We start from the raw sequence: 21,610 nt of genomic DNA on the forward strand, positions 1-21,610 counted from the left end.
AAACTTGAAATAATATATTAAAAGATAAAAACTATGAAAAAGTATAAGAAATATTTAAAAATTATATCAAAGTAAATATTTTTATGTATAAAATAAAATTTTAAAATTATATATATAATGTCGGACTGGTTTGGTTTCGGGTTGTTTTTTTTAGTTAAAACCAAACCAACCCAAATACAGTTGGACTTTTTTTTTTCAATACCAAACCACTAGTCGAGTTTTTTTTTTTATTTGATTCGATTTACGGTTTGGTTTGATTTTCGATTCGATTTTATACACACCTAAATGAAGATTGTATAACTTCCCAACTTAATTATACTCTATTTTCACATGTACTTATACACTTTTACGTTAAGTTCGTACTAATGTACATACCTATATACGGTTCAAAATTAACTATACACTAAATAAATATCCTATTTTCACGTCTGGTGTGACATCCTCTCCTATATCGGAATTTTAATAAATGATCAAGGCCTATTCAATTCCAAGGAGTTTTAATTTTCTGAAATAACTGGAGTGTTCATTATTCATGCTTACGACTTCTTCCAGGGAATATATTTTTGTCCACTTACGTACTATAATTTAGCTACGTTTCCTAATTCCATCCTTCCACTAATACTTACGTAAGATAATTCGAATTTATGCACCTACACAAAAACTACATATACTCCATTTTACTTACTATCTTGGGAGAGAAAGGATAAATAATGACGTGCAAAGTTTGTCATCCTATCATGAATTCCAGAAAAATCACAAATATGATTTGCTGTCTAGTCTACGTCTTACTTAATGTAATAAATGGCGTACGCAAAATTTTTAATTTGTCAATACGATGTTTGAGGAATTAGTTAGCTAACGAATAAATAAATCATAGTAACAAGTTAGTCTCAAAACAACGTTATTTCAATATTCTACCTTATATAAAAGATGTTTTTTTTATGAAACGATGTCATCCATGATTATATATAATATAATCTTTTCATAAAGTACATTCGCCCATGGCCCGACATGATTTTGGTATATATATTGAAGTTTGATCGATCTATTAAATTATTTGATAAAGTTATCACAAATGAATCACATGTAACAAACTTTTATTATGTATCTAGGCTAGAGCAATGTGAATAGGATTGTGTACAAAAAAATCAGAAGTAAATCTACGTACAATATACGGGGGAGAGAGTTATGTGGAGGACTTTGGAGAATAATTGGGAATTGTTTCCTTGAGGACAAACACATTTTTGCCTATATATGTCAGCTTTATCTTTTCTTTATTTGGCCTCACTTCACCATTCATCATTCTTGTTATTACTAAAAGAGTATGATAAGAAAATTACATCTCCCAACAGCCTCTTGGTTTTGATGACATAAGTTAATACATTCTTTCTAAAAACATAAATAATTAATTCAACTATATGGGTGCATGTGATTTGGAATATTTGATTGATCAAAATATTTCTGAGTATCTTAAAATTTAGAAAAAACAAGTAATATAAATAGTATTTTAAGTTAACTTTCAACGAAATGAAAAAGAATTACTACCTAATAGTATTAATAGTATTATATTGTATGAACAATCCATTTAGTTATTTATTATTTTGTTTATTTCAATTTATATAAGCATATTTCATTATTAGTCTATTTTTAAAAATAATAATTAATTTTTAAAACTTTTGGAAACGATTTAATTTAAAATTTCTAGTTTATCATTAATGAAAAACTCTAATTACAACCACATAAATGGTATGACATGATTAGAGTCGCAAGTTTATTAAATCTTACTATAACATGTTTCAGGGTATAAATTTCAAACCTTAATTTTCATCTCTTTTTTTTTTTAGATCGCGAGACCAATCAAATTAAATAGGCTCACATAATTAGCTAAAACGAAGAAAGTATATATATTTTTTCAATGCAGACTGTGGAGTACTATTATATTAATTAAGTGAGACATTTTAAGAAAAAAAAGGATAATTTCAATAAATACTTTTATAATTAAACCTACTCCTTGAATATTTCTTTAATTAAAAAAAAAAAAAACTCCTTGAATATCTTTTTTAAGAGGTGTGTAATAAGATTCTTAAAAAATACAAGGAAGTATATAATATAACATGAATTATTTTAAGGATGAAAAATGGGTGGTGAAGGTGCCCCTTATGAATTTTTGGTACATATATATATGAGAGGGCACAAGAATGTTTTGATACTGACTATGTTGTAAAAAGTATGACTTATCATCAATCAACCCTTTGGCCTTTTCAGCAGAATAATTTTTTGTTTCCTTTTTCACAAATTTTCATTCAATAATGAATTCTAGGTTGAACATATCATAAAATTCCCTGAAATTATTCTGGCTTTGTAATCAAAATTCAAAAGACTTATTAAATTAAACTCTTCAAGATGAACTCAATTTTTTGTAGGAAAAAGCCTCAATGCACAAGTAGACAAAACATGACAACAGACTCACTAATATTATTTCTTCTCTTTTTTGTTGTATAGCATAGACCTAGCTAGCTAATTCCTTTAATTCCCCCTTCCATTTTACCAACCTCTCATCTTTTTTAACATGATGATGGGCTAGTCAATATTTACACACAAATTTATAATGAATTCGATTTTATGCTAAAATCATATTTGTTATTATGATATTAGCTATTCGTGTCAAATTATAGAATTAAAAATCGATTGCTATTTTCTTGCCTTGAGGCATCGCATTGTTGAATCTGCCTCTAATAGTTAATATGTAATTAATTTACTGGACAAGATAAAAATTTGTGTGTACAATGTTGAACACACAAAGGTTGTGGTGCACTGGTGGGAGACTGAGAGTACTTCACCCTTAACCAGAGGTCTCGGGTTCAAGAAAATCTTGTTGGGAGTGCCACCCCCGAATGGGCCCTACAGAGTGCGATCCGAATTTAGTCGGAGCTTCAATGTGGGCTCCGGACACCGGGAGGGAAACCAAAAAAAACAAATTGCTCCAACTCATCATACCGTAGTATATATATGTACTCATTGACTGATTTGAAACTTGATATATATATATATATTTTTTTTTTTTATCCAAGTAAACAGTAGTATGAATTGAGAAGTCTATGATTTTTCAATTATTGAAAGAGAAGTACGTAAATGTGTGCAGTGATGCAATCTAGAAAAGATAGAGGAAATTCACTTCTTCAAGAATCTTTTTATGTTATATTTGACCTTCGAGTTTTTTCTGACTCCATATTCCGTAGGATAACAAGGGTAGAAATAAATAAATATGTGTATTTATTTTTATTCTAGAATTAGTTGCGTTTGACTATACAGGCAAACCTAACATATATATGTAACAATTTCTATAAGGTTCTTTGACTTCAATTAGTAACTGAAAAGTTTGACACTACCCTTGATCATTGTGCAATCAAACTCCGAAGGCCTTTTATACATATATATATAAATAAATTGTAAAATAGTACACTTTATAATTAATGAGTTTATGGTCTCCGCTTTTAGATGACAAAGGAGGATTTACAAGGTAAGATATGAGCTCACATGAATTTAGTAATTAAGAGTCGAGTTAAATCTATCAATTTTTTTCCAGTAATTAACAAAATCTTTCGCTTTTTATAAGTTATACTTTCTTTAATTACTTGATAAAATAAATTGGTAACAATATAGTAATAAATTTGTGTACCAACTTAACTAATTAAATTATCATGCTAGCTAGCAGTTCGTCAAATAAAGGAGTAGTGTTTTATAAGTGTAAATTTTCTGTGAAGAGGTATTAATTGATTCACAGTGGTCATAGCTTTGACTCAAGTATTATAATTGTTAGATTTTTTAAGAGATATATATGAGAAATGAAAAAGTATTATCTCGAAAAAATATTAGGAGAAAGATGCAATTTGAATAATATTTTTGCAGATTAAATAGATTGTGACTATTTCGATAAGGGCAATATGACACATTTTCAAAACTATCCTTTATTGGGCTAAATACATATCCAAGTATCATCCATGATCTCCTTACTTAAGGTATAAACTTAAATAGTGCCTTTGTTGAAAGTATTAAGGGCTCGTTTGATTGGGGAACAAGTTATCTCAATTAGTTATTTCAGGATTGTTATCCCATCTTTAATGTGGGAGGATAAATAACACTATAATCACAGAATAACTAATTCTGAGCTAAATTATCCGGCGATTTTATCCCAATTTTATTACTTACCTAATGTATTATGCAGGTTTGGTTGTCAATGACACATTTCAAGTGACAATGTTAATTGAGAAGTTACCTTCTTTATAGAATAATTTAAAAAATTACTTGAAACACAAATGCAAGTAGATAACCTCGAAAATCTCATCGTTCGATTGAGGATTGAGAAGGATAACAAGACTGCCGAGAGGAAGGCTTAGCTAGAGGAAATTCACCAATAATGAGAAATAATCTCATCATTTGTACCATTTGTTATATAGATCAATTGACCGAACAACGTTAAATTTGTTTCTTTTGGCTTCTTAATTACTATGATTTTTAAAGTTTAGTACACTGGCTTAATTATTTCGATCCTAATAGGGGTCGATTTATTTAAAGCTCAGTTGCTTTGTTTGGCAATGTAAAATGTTTGGTTGAGGACGGCAGAAACTCAACTCAATTCAATTGAACTTGACTCTGATAAGATAAGAATATGTATGACACATGCAGATATTATTCACGGATCGGATTTTCAAGTTAACTTTAGCCAAATTAGTTTCTTACCTGAAATTATGAGTAAGTTGGCTTTCCTCATTCTTTCAAAATCTAGTACTGCCTTCACACTTTTTCACCCGTCCACAATATTGTAGAACTAGAAATTCTCCATATTATTCATGCTTACTCATATTCTCCTCAGCTACATCCTTTCACAGAATATTCTAAAATCACTCTCTTTGGCTACATATATACACCCCACTAATAATTAGTATCATACGAAAATTCGAATAATAATGACGTGTCATCTTTCTAAAATATCATGAACATGAGATTGATCTAATTTATATTTAAAAAGGTTATCGCGAATGAGCCACATGTCAACAAACTTTTAAACGTGTGTCAAAATTTCATTGGCTCCGTCTAGTCAGGATTAACGTTCCGAGCCTTGAAAAAAAAAAGGAATAGAGGAACTTTAGGGATGAGAAGGAGTTATGGTTTCCAGGAAGAGGAAAATGGAGAATTTGGTATGTTTGTTTCCTAGAAGACATACATTTGCCTATGTCACCCTCATCTTTTCCTTCTTTGACCTCACCTCCTATAAGATAATTTAGTCATGTTAGCTTTGCCAATTGCCCAATAAACAAGGTTACTATTGTACTTTACTCTTAGTACTATTCTGATCTCTTCTTCTTATACTCCCTCTAGTCTATTCTACTTTGAATTGACACACTTATTAAGAAAATAATGATTGACATAATAAGTTTATCATTTTACTCCTATTAATTATGAAGTAGATGAATTAAAAACTTAAAATTTTCAAGAAGTTTTATCTTTTTTCAAAGTAATTAATTGAGGGTATAATAGATAAAAATAATAATTTCTATCTTGATTTATCAAAGTGGACAAGCAATTAGAGACAATTAAAAAAAAAAAAAGTAGATAAATAATTAGGGACCTAAAGAGTATTACTTGTTTATATTATTAAAAATATTTGCCTTCATTTATTTTTGTCAATTTACAAATCAAAATAGAATTAATTAAATTTCTTGTTTTATCCTTAAAATTATTTTTCTGAAACGGTAAATATCGTCAAGTTCTAAGAAAATCTTTTTCTTTACACGTGCACAGTTAGTCAAAGGAGTGGATTATTTGTCTAGATAAAGGCTCTAAAAGGAATGGACTGGACAATCAGTAAAAATGTATTTTTTTCAATTTACAATTTCTTAAGGGATAAAAAACAAAATGGAGAAGTAATATGGAAGGGAGAAAAATAAAATAAAATAATTATTATATGTGCCCCAGAGGTTCAAACCCTCATCAAGGAGGATAGCTAAACCTAAGCAACTTTAATTTTATTTCTACCGCTTGACCAAAAAAATATTTTATTACATATTTGAGATCTTAACACCATGTAGTCCGCTCAGTTCACTGTTCTCTTTTTTGAGAGTATATACATAGATTATAAATGGTTATATACATAAATTATACATTTAACGGCTATTTTAGTTTAAGCAATTGGACAAACGGCTATTTAGGTTAATTTTATATTTTTGATAGATTTATCAATATAAGTACAGAATCTATGCAAAAAATTATTGAATTTCCAAAAACCCGAACCTCACACCATAGATCCTCCCTTGAACTCAAGAATCAAGATCATATAAGCTCAACAACTATATTCTTCTATTCTATATTAAGTGAATTGTTGAGACTTTTTTCATAGTTTAAAATAAGTGAATAATTCAAAGTTCAAGAAAATTATTAGGACCTTTTTCATAATATTTACCCTTCATTTAATAAGGTTCTTAACTACTTTATATTTTCTAAAAGACTAATATACAAATAATCAAAAAGATAATAGTGAAAAGGAGCATTTAATTTATTTACTTCAATATTTTTTGTAAGGAGTATGTCATATCCTAGTAATTTACTACTAAATATGAACTAAATGGAGTTTATTTTAAGAAACAATACACTTGAATAATGTTTTAATAAAAATTTTAAGAAACAAAAAAGACTTGTATAACTCATACGGTACACGCTTGTTGTGTTAATTATTTGTAACTGACTTCACCAGATGCCAAAAGAGGTTTTCACACACCAGCTTGTCATTTAGCTAATCTTCACATTGACGATTACATCTATGTTCAAACACTATTAAGGATGTCTTTAGACCATTTTTTAAGGTAAAAAAAAGCTTTAAGGAGGGGGGTGGGGGGTGGCCCTTGATAGTAGATATCTCAATGTAAGGGCACACACGAATGTTTCGATACTGACTTCAAACAAAGAATGTCCTGTAAAGTACTCAGAAATTCAGAATCTTTTTTTCCTTATTCATTTTCTTCCTTTTTTTAGAGTCACTATTTTCATCCAATTATGAGTGCAAAGTTGAACAAAATTCAAAATTTTCAGCTTCATAATCAAAATTCATAAGACTTGAAAATCCTAGTTGTAAAAGCGTGGAGACAAGTAGACAAAAGGTGACTAGCTAGCTAGCTCCCTTATATTTATTACTCCCTTTTTTAGTTTTTTTTCTCTATACTTAAACATAGACGACTATAATAACTCCTTTAATTCTCTCTTCATCTAAGCTTAGCTATCTTCCCAACCTCTCATCTTTTAACAAAATGATGAAAGGGCTAAAATTCTCCGAAAATTCTCCTTCTTTATCCATCGAGCTAGGAAATAGCAATAGCGATCAATCATCAATAAGACCATATGTTAGATCCAGAATGCCAAGACTTCGATGGACTCATGATCTTCATCGCAGCTTTGTGCATGCTGTTGAGCGTCTTGGTGGAGTTGATCGTAAGCCTAACTCTCTCTCTCTTTTATATATATGTAAAGATTTTACATTCTTCTATTAAGAAAGAGGAGTGGACCTATATATCATGATGACTTAATAATTTGGTAGCTATTATTTATTTATTTATTTATTTATTGATTTATATACAAATAATTAGGAGCAACACCAAAGATGGTGCTACAAATTATGGATGTTAAGGGCCTCACCATTTCTCACATTAAGAGTCACCTTCAGGTATTAAAAATTCTATGAAATTTTTAAATTCTATTCTTTTTTTCCCTCACCGTTTCTGTTGCTTTAAGAAAATGTACTTTGATGATATGAACAGATGTACAGAAGCATGAAACATGAACAGATGCAAGGTATCCCTATTTACATAATTTTTTCTATATGTCATATGTATATGATTATGTATGTACTAGTTATATATATATATAATTAAAGGAGAGCGTTCAGGTGTATAATTTAAATTCACAATTTTTTTTCAGCTGCTTGAAACTTGATTTTATTATCTAAGAAGATGATAAAGTAGAAAGTAAATGAGTAGTGAGCGGTGATACAATCAAGAAAAAATATTACTCCATTTGAAGTTCCATTTGTGGATTATTATTTTTTTATGTTTCATTTTACCCTTTTTAATTCTGCCTGACTCCATATCACCTTTAGGTTTACTAAAATTGAAAAAGGACTTAGAACTACTTGTACTAGGGCTAGATCTATTGCTAGGGAGACCAAAATTGTGAATTCACCTTTTTTAATTTTGTCACACATAAGTATGTAACGCCATTGAGTTAATTAATTACGTCTACCACCAACTCATTTGACCTTTTTTTGGTTATTAATTAACTGAAGCAGAAGCTGCAAGTGGGAGAAAGAGGAACAGAATTGATGGTTCAGATCAAATGAATTTTCCACAGGGAAACTTTCTTCATAGTTACTATCATTTCAATGGCAAAGCCGTGTTTGATGGCCATCTTAATTCGAATGTAACAACTAACTATTTGGACAAAATTGCCTCCGCCCCTACTGTTTTTCCTCCTCCATGGTGAGTGTGAATGCTTTTTACACAATCAATGTAATAACCTGAAAAATAAGACAGAGAGGTAGTATTGAATTTCAATGATGATATATGAAATTACATGTTTACCCCTCCCAGGAAACCTATGCCAGAGAAGATGATGGGATTGGAAGGACGATGCTACATGTTTAGGGATTTCTTCAATGGAAGCATTACTATTCGAGTAATAAACGAAATCCTTAATTCGCTTTTTATGAATAAACTTTCTTTAGCTTGACATTTATAAATAAATTGGAAACAATTATGATATACTTATATAATAGAGAATTACGACTAATGAGAATTTTATTTTTGTTTGGGCAGGATGGAGATGATGAGAATAAAATAGTACGAGCATATGGTACTAGCAATTTGTCAAATAAGAGTGCAACTTCAATGATTGAAGAGGAAGACTCCCATAGCACTATGTCCTTAGAGCTATCTCTCAGTTCAGATATCTCTCTTGACCTCACCCTTGGTTAAAATCCTTTGGTTTCTTCTATTTCCTCAAGGAAAAAAATAAACTCTTTTAGTTAATCCTTATTAAGTATATGCTAATACAAGGAAGTAACCTTCTTGTTTCTGTTTAAACTAACCTAGCTAGCTAGGTTAATTAGAACTTTGTAACTTAATCAGTTTTATAATCCACCTGAGACCGGCCAAGGTGCAGTGATAGTTCATAATGTATAAGGGTTTAGTTTCAACTTTATAGAATATTGTTGAAATGTGTGGTAATCGTCTTATCTAAAAGTTTAAAAAGGTTAATTAGTCACTGAGAGTAAGCTAATTTTATGATTTTAATTATATATTTACGACACCTGATCTCCTTCACGTGTGGGCTTGAATATTAATGTTTTTATTCACCAGCCAAGCATGTGAAAATCCTTTTTGATAATTGATATATAGTAATGGTGAGACTTAGATTTAATTAGGACCTACGTCCATTATGATATATATCATGTTAATTAAAGTGTGTGTGACTATTTCATCTAGAAATTTAAGTTACTAAATAGAGTATGAAAACAGTATGAAGTTGTTAAAGTTAAAAATGACAAGACCTTGTTATAAATTAATTATATTGAACCATATAATTAAGTTGTGTAATTTGATTTGCTTGATGTGTGTTAAGACTTAGGTTGATCATGTAGTCGAGAAGGTGTTAATTAAAGTATGTCTATGGAAAGAGATGTAGTTGGCTTCTTTTTTTTTTCCCTCTCTAATACATGATTATGTTACACACAATATGTATGAGCTAGTGATATTTCTACCTTTCAAATTCTTCATTATTGTACCAATTTTTAAACACCTATATAGCTTGAGCTTGCAAATCCAAAAAGTCTCACACTCAAAACATCATCCAATATCAACAACTCTTTTCTTCTACTAGTCAAAATGGCAACCACGACACTCTTTGTTATTCTTATTATCACCAGTGTTCTTGCTTACCCTATAAACGCGAGGAGCCTAATTGCAACGAAGGCAAAATCAAAAGCATCAGCTGATGAACAGAATGAATATTTCCAGCACCCTTTTTTGCCTTTTTTTGGTGGTTTTGGTGGTGCAATTAGGCCTCCATTTGGTTTAGGAGGCGGCATTGGTGGATTTGGTGGTAGTATTGGAGGTGCTTTTGGAAGTGGTTTTGGTCCTTTCACCGGAAATGGTGGAACAAGTAGTGCTGGAGCTGGAAGTGGAAGTGGAAGTGGTTCTGGTAATGAAAGCTTTGGAGATAATGGTGGCAATAATCCTAATGATAAAATTGAAGGTGAACTTGATGCAGGTGACCTAGGTGAGGGAGGTGATGCAACAATTAAAAATGATATGCACCACCATTGAACTTAAACTCACAAATTATTAATAAAAGATCGCTAAACTATACCATCTAGTAGGTATAAATTCGTTCTGAGAAAATATATTACATATGTTTCGTTTCTATGAACTAGAACAAATAATAGTAGTGACTTCAAATTGCACCTAGGAGAATAATTTATGCTCTTTTCCCTCAGTATCTTATGTTATTCGAATGCTATAGCTATAGCAAGAAATTTCATAAGTGAGATATTCTTGATTGTTCAATTAATGAAATTATGTGTTTTAATTTCCTGTTTGTTTGTTCCTCGTCCGTTTTGAATGGGATTGAGGTAAATAAAAAAATTTCTCTAGTTGTAAGATATATATGAACATCTTACACAAGTGTCTCAAATCTCAATAGAAACTTGAGGAAATAGAAAGGAACCATTTCCAAAGGCTACACAGGCTTTTGTTAAGGTGAGCACAACGAAAACATTGACCCTCCAAAGTCTAAATTCCAACATCAAAACCAACTTTAATTTGGTAGATTCATGTTCCAAATGAGCTAACAAATGGGCCTTGCGTTCCCAAATGGGCTGATAACACATTTGAAAATGAGACACAACACCAATGGATGTAGTGCAGTGGATGAAGTTGCTCTTTTCTTAAATACAGGTCTCGAGTATGAGCTATAAATATTTAAAATTTTTTGGTAGAGAGCGCTTTCTCCGAATGGAGACAATGCAGGTACCATAAAAAACAAAAAGAGACGCAATCCCCTCACATTTACTATCGTGGAAATGAGTCATTTTAGATCCTCAATTTTTATAATTTGAATAGAAAAATATGACTTCACAAACATTTTTCTGTATATTTTTTTTAGACTTTTTATCTTTAAAATAATTTTTTTCTTGACAAATAACATAAAATTAAAATTAAATTTGTAAAAGGCTACAAAATTAATTAACCGATTTTGATGAAAGAATTTCTCTCGTGAATCTCCCACATTTCCAAAAATTCAAGGAAAACTAGTGCCTGGCTACTGACTAGTATAATCTCAAGAATTTATTCGCACGTAATTTAACCGATTTATACAAGTCTGGAACCATTTTTACAAGAATGGTAGTCAAGAAATAAAAAAAATAAAGAGGGTTCTAGTAATTCGAAAAAGAAGTTAAAAACAAGAACATTGCTAGTATAAAGACTGAATGTGTGCTGAAAAGAGTATGTTTATTAATGAAGGCAGCAAGGTATTAAATAGAGTTACAGGGAAAATAATAAGACTCCTAAACGAACTGAACTAAAGTAATCTAAATAAATAATAACTGCTGAATTAGTAATGCAATCCTAATACAACTAAACTACTAAGTGATGTCCTAATGCCAGATGTTCTAATAGCTAGAGATTTGACTTTATCAATTCTAATGTAAATATATATTGTCTAATTAAGATACAAAAATTATTAAGCTATAATCACTATTACTTAATTCTTTTTTTAGATTGTACATATGGATAACTATTCCTATAACCTATACATAAGCAGGTCTTATCACGGAGATATTCTTTGATTAAAGTACTAATTTACTACTAAATCCACAACAAATTATCTATTTTTTCCCCAAGAAACAATGATTAAGAAAAACAAAATGGTCCATTTGTTTATTATTTAAACGCCGTTCTACAGCCAAACATGTTTGGGCGTATTACGTACCCTTTTGTTATCAATTTAGTTAGCTTCTATACAGTAACAAAAATGATGTAAAAGAAATTCTTTAATACCATCAAAAGTTAACTATATATAATCGTTCATAATAAATGATAGTATTAGTTACGAAAAAAAATAACTCAGATCATCTGCTATAATATGATATACTATACCAATTGTGTGGTTAAAGAAATTTAAACTACACTATCGACATCTAAAGATGAAATTCTTTGTTTTTTCATTCGGGTACATATATATGCCATTTATTATAAATTTCCTAATGTATACTATAATTTTGAGCTAATTAAGCACAGATTAATTAAAGACAACTACACCGGACAGCTAGGATTAATGCTTTATTTCTGTTAATTTAAGTTTATACCATGGTACGTAATTAGACACTTGGAATATCAAATGCATATTTGGTTGGGGGAAAACATCTAGAATATCCAACTAGGAAAATTTTAAAAGGCATGGAAGAGGGCACTAGATAAATTTAAAACTTAAAATTGAAGTTGAAGACATATCTATATATATAGTGGGAGTAGTTTGTACAATTGTATTCCATTTAGAAGATTTAAGAAGAAGCTTGAATATTTGGTGCATGGAAAAAGACAAAGTAAATAATTCTCGAATCTCAAAATTAAATGTGCAAGAAAATGGAATAATATTATGTTTACTTTCCCTACATTGCTTTATCGTATTCTATCTTTATGAGTTCATGATGGAAAAAGAATATGCACAACATAGACACTCCATTTGGGATGTTTTTTTTTTTTTTTTTTAACAAATCAAATATTCCTATTTTATATTACAAATAAGCAAATTCAAAAGAATTTGGAGGTTCTAAGTTCCAAAAGTAAAATGGAATATATTGATCACTAATCACGTATGAGTAAAAAGTTGAACGAATTTTTACCTGACCAACTAATGGATGCATTCTTTCTCCTAACCATGATTCTTAAGATATAAACTTCATTAAACTACTTTCATAGTAATTACTACTTGATATAATTTGACGTGAACACTCAATATGGAGAAGTATTATTTACTAACTACTTATTGTAGCAAGCGATCTATGTAGGGTAAAATTCTGACTTTAGTAGTTTGTTGTACTGAATAAATGATGATTCGTGAAGATTGAAGTTATAACAAACATAACACAATAAAGGTGATATCAACTTTGACATATGTGTTTGTCATGTGTCATCATGCACGTTCTTAGAGTGTTCGGGTTTGTCAGGGGCAGATCTAGGCCTAAAGAGTGTTACATGACACGGCTTCATTGGACTATATATATATAAATTAGGAGAATTTGTATGTCCTAGTGTACAAGCAAAATTATTAAGTCAAATCGAATCGATGAATCAAGTCAATTAAAAAAATTGACTTGTGGTTTGATTTGGTGTTGGAAAAACAATCAATCACTCTTGATTTGGTTTGGTATTAAAAAAAATAATCAAACCAATCCTAAACCAAATTGACGTAATACATTTATAATTTTTAATATTTAGATATATCATTTTAAATTTGGACTTGTCATTTTTTTTAAATATTTTATTTTGTATTTAGTTTGATTGCAACATTTAATCTTATAAATATAAGATACATAAAGTATTTTAATTTGTATTCATGTGAATTTTTAAATTTTTGTGAAGATTTCTAATCATTTAACTTTTAAAGTTCTAACATACCACGCATAAGTAAATATATATCTATATATATAGATTAAATGATATAACATACATAAAGTATTTTAATTTGTATTCATGTGAATTTTTAAATTTTTGTGAAGATTTCTAATCATTTAACTTTTAAAGTTCTAACATATCACACATAAGTAAATATATATATATATATTTGATCTCTTTTTTAATCAGTACATATAACATAATTATAAGAAAATCGAAAAAATGAAAAACCAAAAGAACCGACTAAAATTAAAATTTAAAAAACCAACTTTACATAAATTTGATTTATAGATTTAATAAGCCGATATAATTAAATTAATTATTTTTTAATAAAAAACCAAATTAAACCGATCTATATACACCACAAACGTCCTCTATTTGTTTTCCGAAAGATGAAGCATGATGGAAGTGGTATACTATTTTCATTTGGGGGGTATCTGCAATGCCATGTCCGATATATATAACTTAAATCTTTTTGGTTGTAATTGGATTCTGATTGAAGTAGAATGTCTAGTTGGATGAAATTCGTCGAAAATGTATCCCCTCATTGACCAAAAGTTAAGTTAGAAGTATAAACTTTATATAAAGTGGTCCTTGGGAATTTGGGATCAAAAGCTGGAATATAAGTAAACGAAAGGAATACTGACTTTCTGATAATGTTTGGACCATGAGTTACAATATGGGTGCCATTATATATCAACTCCATTTTTGTTCCTTGCCACAAGTACACTTCAACTATCCAATGGAATGCCACTATACACCAAATTATTTCTTCCTACTTCTTTCTTTATTCATATCGTTTTGCCAATTACTTATTTCCAATCATAAATCCTACACTCACATGGGCTGCGCAAACAAACAATATCTCAAAATTTTTTTAAAAAAAAATTATATCTCAATTCTTAATAAGATATCTCAACTTTGGAAATTAAAAAAAATCTTGATAGAAAGCGCTTCTTCTTTTAATGAGTCTTACACCGATAGAATCTGTATTAGTCTAGTCCTATAATTAGTATCTTACATAAAAAGATAAAAGAAATTCTTCTGCTTGCTCTTACTCTTTTTCTATGCCAATAGAAATACAATCTTTTTAACTCCATAATATTTATTTGGTTATTAATAGAAAATGGTACGTAGAGCTATAAATAAAACAGAATGACACCTGGAAATCATGATCAAAAGGAATCCAAAATCTTTGTTAAGAATTACCTTAATTTAGTGAAGATATAAGCACCAACTCCACTATTTCATTGTCAATTATCATAATGTACGACATCAACATGTGTAAGGCATAGGTTTAATCGCATGTAGTCCTATTGTCTTTACTATGTTTAAAAATTCCATTAATATCTAATTGGTTCGCAACTTTTGAGATTTCTCTTGTCGTTAGAAATAATTGGAATTAGAGCGAACCATGATCCTTTGGTTAGAGGAATATCTAGTTCAGACAACTCATATTCCATACTAGTTTTGTATTTGGTAATATATGTGTTTACGTGAACTCAAAATTTTATCAAATTTTATATATAATTCTGTTTCAATTTGTTTTTCCAAATTTCTTTGTAGTTCGTTTTAAAAGAATGTCTCTCTTTTCAGCTCTTTGATTCTAATTTTCCACGTAATATATTTAAAAATATAAAAAATAAAAAATATTTTGATATATTCTACGTATTTTTAATTTAAGACCGGCTACAAAATTCATATAAAAAACACAAATTACTTTCTTAGAGTATATTATTAAAAAGCTCACTAAATATTTGACGGTAAAACTAATTATATTATTTAAAATTGCTGTAGAAACATCTTACTTCCAATTGTGAATTCGCCTCGGATACTAATAATATTTTGTACCAACTAAATATCGATAATTTTAAGTTCCTGGTAATAATTTAGTAGCCTGTCAATTCATTGTTGAACTTTTTCCTTTTTAAAATTTCAAGACATGCATCTTTCAACTCACCATAATTTGAGATATGTTCAAATGATTGCATGAATAATATGGCTATAAATAGAGGAGTCATTTGCACAAAGAAGAAACCAAGAAGTGGAAGCTCAAAAGTTGGTCACTAGACTCACTACTCATCAGTACTGAGCTTACACTAATTGTTACTTGAAGAGTCATGGCTATTTCTAGTCGTTCTTTGTGTGTGGCTCTTCTTGTACTATGCATTGTTATGGCGTGTATGGAGGAGGGGCAAGGGGAGGATGGAGATGATTATTGCAACTATGGTGGATGGCATGGATGCAAAAGTTTTTATAATCGTGTAGGAGGAGGAGGTGGTGGGGGTAGTGGTGGTGGAGGAGGAAGTGGTAATGGAGGTTCGGGACATGGAGAGGGTCATGGTGCAGGGGCAGGTGTTGGTGTGGGAGGTGGTGGAGGTGGAGGAGGCAGTGGTGGTGGTGGGGGGGATGGAACTAGTGGTTCTGGTCATGGTGAAGGATTTGGAGCTGGAGCTGGAGTTGGTACAGAAGGTGGTGGAGGGTCTGGTGGGGGAGGTGGTACTGGCGTAGATGGAGGGTATGGTCATGGTAGTGGTTTTGGAGCAGGTGCAGGTTTTGGAACTTTTGGTGGACGTAAAGGTGGTGGTGGTTTTGCAGGGGGGGGTGGAGGAGGTGGTGGTGAGGGTGGTTCTGCCGGAGGATCAGGTCATGGTAGCGGCTTTGGAGCTGGAGTTGGTGGGGCAGGTGGAGGTGGTGGAGGAGGAGGAGGTGGTGGTGGTGGTGGAACCAACGGTGGATATGGTCATGGAAGTGGTTTCGGGATGGGTGTAGGTTTTGGTGGAAATGGTGGTGGTGGTGGAGGAGGAGGGGGAGGTGGAGGCAGCAATGGCGCGGGTGGAGGTTCTGGAGCAGGTGGTGGTGGTGGAGGAGGAGGTAGAAATACGAATGATGAGATTGGTGGTGGTTCTGGTTATGGTGAAGGAGAAGGCAGTGGATATGGTGGCAATTATAGTAATGATAATGGTGGCATTGGAATGGGATTTGGTATTGGTATGGGATTTGGCTTTGGAATGGGAACAGGTACAGTAAGTGGAAATTCTAGTCCAATTGATGAAGCTAGCAAGAATGGTGACAAACAGCCCTAAAGTCTCTCACTGCCAACTTTGCTCAAAAGCTAAATTGTCAACCAATCATTTGCCATGCAAATTGTATTTGTTTTTTATTTCCTGCTCTACTATTTTTAAAGACAATAATTCGGATAAGGTCACTGAAAAAGAGATATTCATGAGTGACAATTACAACTGCATTGTACAATGGGCAAAAGTTATATATATATATATTTGTATTGTTTCTTTGCATTTTCATTTCAATTAAAGTTACTTTTACCATTTTTCTTCTTTAGTTTTTCCTATTTTGGTTGTATGATGAACCAAAGTAGTTAGAGAGTACTTGATTTAATTTTTTATGACAGGTGATTTCAAGGAGTTTTTCCCTGTTGAATAGCGCCTATTGATCAACATCAAAATTCACATATATGGTTTTTGATCTTATATATATGCTCTGTCACTGTGAAAGTACAGCAATATGTTCAGCAAAAGTTCACGGTGAGCAGTGTTCAAAGCAGCACAGACTAGCTTCACTCAATATATCCTTTTTATATTCTTTGCTCTCTGAAGATTTAGTGGAAGTTTGCATGTCGAACATACATTGATGTAGCAGAATATTAATGTTTAACAAAGAATGGACAAAGGAAAGAAATGTGTACATATCTTGTTGAACTATGTTTCATATTTGTGAAGTCCAAATTCTGGATCTACTGCTTCATCCTCTAGGCCACTGTGGACTCACAACCTAAAAAAGATTTAAGGAGAAAAAATACTCGGTGAATAAGAAAGAACATGTTACCAACAAAAAACCAACAACACCAAGTTTTGTTTTTTTTGGCCTACTGAAAACCATAATTTTGAAACCAAAAGCTCCTTGTATGTAGTAAAAATTATCTATAGTTTCTTTGTTAACATACCTTTTACGAACATCTTATAGAAGGATATATCCAGGAATAATCACCATCTGTAGATTAGTAGTCCAACAGTTGAGATATAATTTACATCCTCATTAGACTTCCTCTGATGTTGAAGGAATTAGTTTCTTATGCAAATACTAATTGTCATTATTATAACTAGTATTTTTTTTAACAACCGTGGTATCCAGATCAGCTTCCGTGCACTTTGACTAATTCTACATGGTAATTGCTACCTCTCAACAACACAAGTACCGGATAACTCTACCCACCAAGGATGGATGCATAATTATCTTTAAGTTAATAAGTAAAGTAATTATCAAATCATAAAACAAGAGATGATCTTTATAGTGTCCTGGTTTAGTTTTGCTTTGAGGCAAAAAACAGATTTGAACCATGAAAACTAGGAGACACAGTTGTGCCATGCTTTAGAGTTTAAACATAGTGGATTTTGAGTTGAGATCTGATTCTATCTACATTTGTTTATGCATGCCTAACCACTGAGCCCTATCAGACCAGAAAATCGAATTATGAACCTTGCATTACATATTTCTGCTAATGTTGTTCTGGAAAGAGTATTAGAAGTAGAAAGCTGTCGATTGAACTCACCTCTAGAGTGGTAAAAACTAATCTCATCCGGCTAGCAACAACTGATGGCTCTTCAGCATGACCAGCAACTGCCATCTGCTCTAGTTGGAGAGTCTTCACTGGGAGCCTTCAGGAGCAGAGCAGAGAATGTTAATACACAAATCAATACTAAAAAATGAACTTCCAATAAATTCCTCAAAAGAAAAACGTTGATGACAGGTTTTCCTCTTAACGACAAAATATCTAATTGAGGATGGTATGCGCTCCGGCAACCTTACCATGCCATTCCTCTCACAAAGTATGCATTTGCTATGATTGCACAGAAGCCCTTCCACTGGACTATCATTTCATCAGAAACTGGGGATGTGGATGACCATCGAACTATAGTTGGTTGAGGTGTACATAGGATGGTGATGAATATAATGCTCAACCACATAATACACTCATCAACCTGCAACATAACCAGATGTCGTCATTAAATAGCTGTCATCACAGATCTTTAGTTGCCATGGTGATTCTCATGATTATAGCAAAACTTGCAATGGATACATGTAATCAACTGGTTTATAGATCTTATATCCTTTTTAAAATGAGGAAACTCGTACATCTGGAGAAAATTTTTAACACCTATCTAAGCATTCTAGCAACAGATCATTATACAGTAGCATGGACAAAATTTAACAATTTATTAGCACCCTAGTTCTTTTCCAGACACCTTTTCTCATCCCAAAATTAAGGAGGAATCCCTGAAAGACTCTGCCAATGTTTTCAGAATGAAAGTCGATATCAAGAGTTCCTAAAGAAACTTCTCGACACAACAAATATGGCTTCTAATCAAAATCCTCAACTCCTGATAAACTAGTCTATCTGAAACCAAACAGCAGCAGAACATTTTATTTCAACGTATGCTAGTGTTACACTGTTACTACTTTAAGAAAAGAGGCAGTCTAGCAATAATCTTTGAGATACTCCACCTCGGTGCCAGTCAGTGGGAAGAAAGTCAATGATTTGGCAACTTCACGGTAAACAATGGCGAAAAATCTTCATTCAACTTCCTCAGTATTATATAATGGACTATGTACATACTATATAATCCTAGATACAGAAACAGTAGCATCCACAGGGTTCCACAAAGCTGCCAATCATATTCAATTATTTTGTATCCATACATATCCCTGATTGTGCAATGCGAAAGTGACTCACCTCCACAGATAAAATCTTGGATTTCAGGCTGGTACTTCCTCCATATGTTTCCATGGCTTCAATTTCAACACCTGATTCCTTCAAAGAAAACAGTTCTTTCCTCAATCCTTCATCAGTACATCCCAAAGCATATGCATTCACACCAGCACTGATGAACTCCTGAAAGATCAGAATCATAACAATGCACAAAGAGAGCAACAAACAGAAGTTACAGAGAAAGGAAGAAATAACTGAGAATACTTTTAAGTTGTCACCTCCTCCGCGCTCAAGAAAATTCTTGTATCGCCTGAACAGACTGATGGCTATATTTCGGGAGGAGCGATACTCATTTTCAGGTGAAGTAGTATCTTGTGACCGGCACTGAAGAAACCATGAAACAAGAGCTACATAAGGATATGTTAAATGTCAAGAGAGATAAAATGTTCGAATAAGCGCTTACCAGCACTCTATATGAAGCGGATTGCTGAGAGAGTTTATAAGTTTTCAGTTGACTTGGCCAAGTCCAAGAAAAAGAACAACTGCTGACTCCTTTAGCAGGAGAACTCACAAGGGTAGCAGAACTAAGATTACTAATGAAGGGATTGACATTTTTACTCTTGCAAGGAATGACTTCATGCAGCACACTAGTATCCAGAAATGACTGACAGCTGCTAATGGCATGTGGATTTTGAAGCCCTAACATAGTTGAACCATGATACACTCACCTTGAAGCAACAACAAAAGATAAAAGAAAAAAATTCAGAATAGTTTAGTGTTGCAAAGGATGCCTATCTAGTTTCTAAGATCTTTAAAAACCACTCTATGTTTCCTTGAGTAGTGAAACAGGGAAACCAAAACGAATTCAAATGTTATCCCTTTCGTGACTTCAATTTTATCTGTTTCTTCTCAACAATACAACATTAAATGACTTGACTTTCACACCCATATTTCTCCCAAATCAAAACCTTAACACTATTGATTAGTAACTAAAAATGCACAATCTATGCAAATTGACACTATGAACTAGTTCATTTACATTATGATCATATCTATTACTATCTGCTTTCAGCTTTGATGGATAATCCAACAAGAAGGGTTCTGTCTACAACTCTACACACAACAACAGAAAGGTACCAACATGAACTACTACAACAACTACACCTTAAGCTTAAACTAAGTTGGCATCCGCTATAAGGATTCTCGCAATTCGTTCTAACACTGAAAAATTGTTAGTCCAAGAATGAAGTTGCGGGTTATGTGAAACTTATGAAGTAATAGCAAATTTGAGATATTGATTAATACTACAAACTTAGAAGACCACACCAACAAAGAACTTGAAGGGGAAGATGAGACACAGTTGGCAAACTAGGTTTTCAAAATTAAGATTCAATCAATTCCAATTTTCAAATATCATTTTCCAACTTGAAAACAAAAACTACATTTTTTTAGAAAGGAATAAACCTTTTGACAGTTCTGAAAGCTTAAACTAACCTTATCAGCGATTTCATCCGCACAGGAAGAGATATGTAACGAGGAAGATGAGAATTCAGTTTAACAACAACTGAAATATAAAGAAAAATGAAGAAAATTACTTGGATTTTGTGAAGATATAAGCTGTTGGAACCATGAATGGTTCTAAGTTTTCTTCATCTGAATTCCTTTTATTTTCCACCAGAAATTCCAATTGCTTCTTAGTGGCTGCTGTTTTTTTTTTTCGTTGACCTTTCTTTGTCGCTACACCTGATTTTCATTTTGTACCTTTTTGCTAGGTAAATTTAATTTCCAAAAGACTAATTATTTAGTTATATATATATAGACCAATTAATTCTCGATACTAAATTAGAAATACAGACCAATTTGAGAAAGAGTGACTATGACTATTGAGATTGTTTCTGTCCAAAATTTATGCATGAATTTGTCAGCCTGAAAATCATAGATATTTGAGGGGCCACTTTGGCAAAAACCCCACCACCACCACACATTTCCCAAAACCAACGAGCACCTTCTCAAGAGAAACACTAATTTGAAGGTGAGTTATAGGGATATTAAATGTCGCGCCTAATTAATATTGTATTTGTTAGTTAATTAGAAGGTAAATTATTCATATATTATATTAATATGGTGTTTGATTTGCAATTTAAAAATTTGTATAACTAAT

At 31.7% G+C, this 21,610-nt stretch overlaps 3 protein-coding genes across 7 annotated transcripts; 2 read left to right on the top strand and 1 right to left on the bottom strand.

Annotated features, from left to right (window-relative positions):
• Positions 1 to 7,301: 7,301 nt before the first annotated feature.
• LOC107060779 (transcription repressor KAN1-like) lies at positions 7,302 to 9,020 on the top strand. Its single transcript, XM_015309050.1, has 6 exons — positions 7,302 to 7,482; positions 7,638 to 7,714; positions 7,809 to 7,842; positions 8,336 to 8,525; positions 8,637 to 8,721; positions 8,862 to 9,020. The coding sequence occupies exons 1-6, from the start codon at positions 7,302 to 7,304 to the stop codon at positions 9,018 to 9,020; spliced, it is 726 nt and encodes a 241-aa protein (XP_015164536.1).
• Positions 9,021 to 9,853: 833 nt separating this feature from the next.
• On the top strand, positions 9,854 to 16,807 carry LOC102599702 (glycine-rich cell wall structural protein 2-like). The gene is made up of 2 exons (XM_006348143.2): positions 9,854 to 10,224; positions 16,170 to 16,807. The coding sequence occupies exons 1-2, from the start codon at positions 9,930 to 9,932 to the stop codon at positions 16,805 to 16,807; spliced, it is 933 nt and encodes a 310-aa protein (XP_006348205.1). The 5' UTR covers positions 9,854 to 9,929.
• Positions 16,808 to 17,293: 486 nt separating this feature from the next.
• On the bottom strand, positions 17,294 to 21,165 carry LOC102601382 (uncharacterized). 5 transcript variants are annotated; one of them, XM_015309085.1, is made up of 8 exons: positions 20,944 to 21,163; positions 19,913 to 20,177; positions 19,714 to 19,833; positions 19,474 to 19,632; positions 18,549 to 18,721; positions 18,292 to 18,397; positions 17,686 to 17,732; positions 17,294 to 17,513 (listed from the first exon to the last, which is right to left on the bottom strand). In XM_015309085.1, exons 2-7 carry the CDS (start codon positions 20,153 to 20,155, stop codon positions 17,700 to 17,702), a joined length of 834 nt encoding a protein of 277 aa, XP_015164571.1. In that variant the 5' UTR covers positions 20,156 to 20,177; positions 20,944 to 21,163; the 3' UTR covers positions 17,294 to 17,513; positions 17,686 to 17,699. The 5 variants fall into 5 exon arrangements, with proteins under 5 accessions (XP_015164571.1, XP_015164570.1, XP_006348133.1 ...); XM_015309084.1 differs by having other exon boundaries at positions 17,294 to 17,732; XM_006348071.2 differs by lacking the exon at positions 17,686 to 17,732 and having other exon boundaries at positions 20,944 to 21,160.
• Between the last annotated feature and the right edge of the window lie 445 nt (positions 21,166 to 21,610).

The sequence above is a fragment of the Solanum tuberosum genome, unplaced genomic scaffold (genome assembly GCF_000226075.1).
Source record: "Solanum tuberosum cultivar DM 1-3 516 R44 unplaced genomic scaffold, SolTub_3.0 scf00099, whole genome shotgun sequence".
Taxonomy (NCBI): domain Eukaryota; kingdom Viridiplantae; phylum Streptophyta; class Magnoliopsida; order Solanales; family Solanaceae; genus Solanum; species Solanum tuberosum.

Bases quoted from the DNA above. Each gene is read 5' to 3' on its own strand.
- LOC102601382 (XM_015309083.1), bottom strand. From the start codon at position 20,155: ATGTTAGGGCTTCAAAATCCACATGCCATTAGCAGCTGTCAGTCATTT. The intron at 19,834-19,912 runs GTAAGCGCTTAT...TGGTTTCTTCAG, and splicing joins CCGCTTCATATAGAGTGCTG to TGCCGGTCACAAGATACTAC. The intron at 18,398-18,548 runs GTAAGGTTGCCG...CTGCTCCTGAAG, and splicing joins TTTGTGAGAGGAATGGCATG to GCTCCCAGTGAAGACTCTCC.
- LOC107060779 (XM_015309050.1), top strand. From the start codon at position 7,302: ATGATGAAAGGGCTAAAATTCTCCGAAAATTCTCCTTCTTTATCCATC. The intron at 7,483-7,637 runs GTAAGCCTAACT...ACAAATAATTAG, and splicing joins GCGTCTTGGTGGAGTTGATC to GAGCAACACCAAAGATGGTG. The intron at 7,715-7,808 runs GTATTAAAAATT...TGATATGAACAG, and splicing joins ACATTAAGAGTCACCTTCAG to ATGTACAGAAGCATGAAACA.
- LOC102599702 (XM_006348143.2), top strand. From the start codon at position 9,930: ATGGCAACCACGACACTCTTTGTTATTCTTATTATCACCAGTGTTCTT. The intron at 10,225-16,169 runs GTGGAAGTGGAA...AAGGATTTGGAG, and splicing joins AAGTAGTGCTGGAGCTGGAA to CTGGAGCTGGAGTTGGTACA.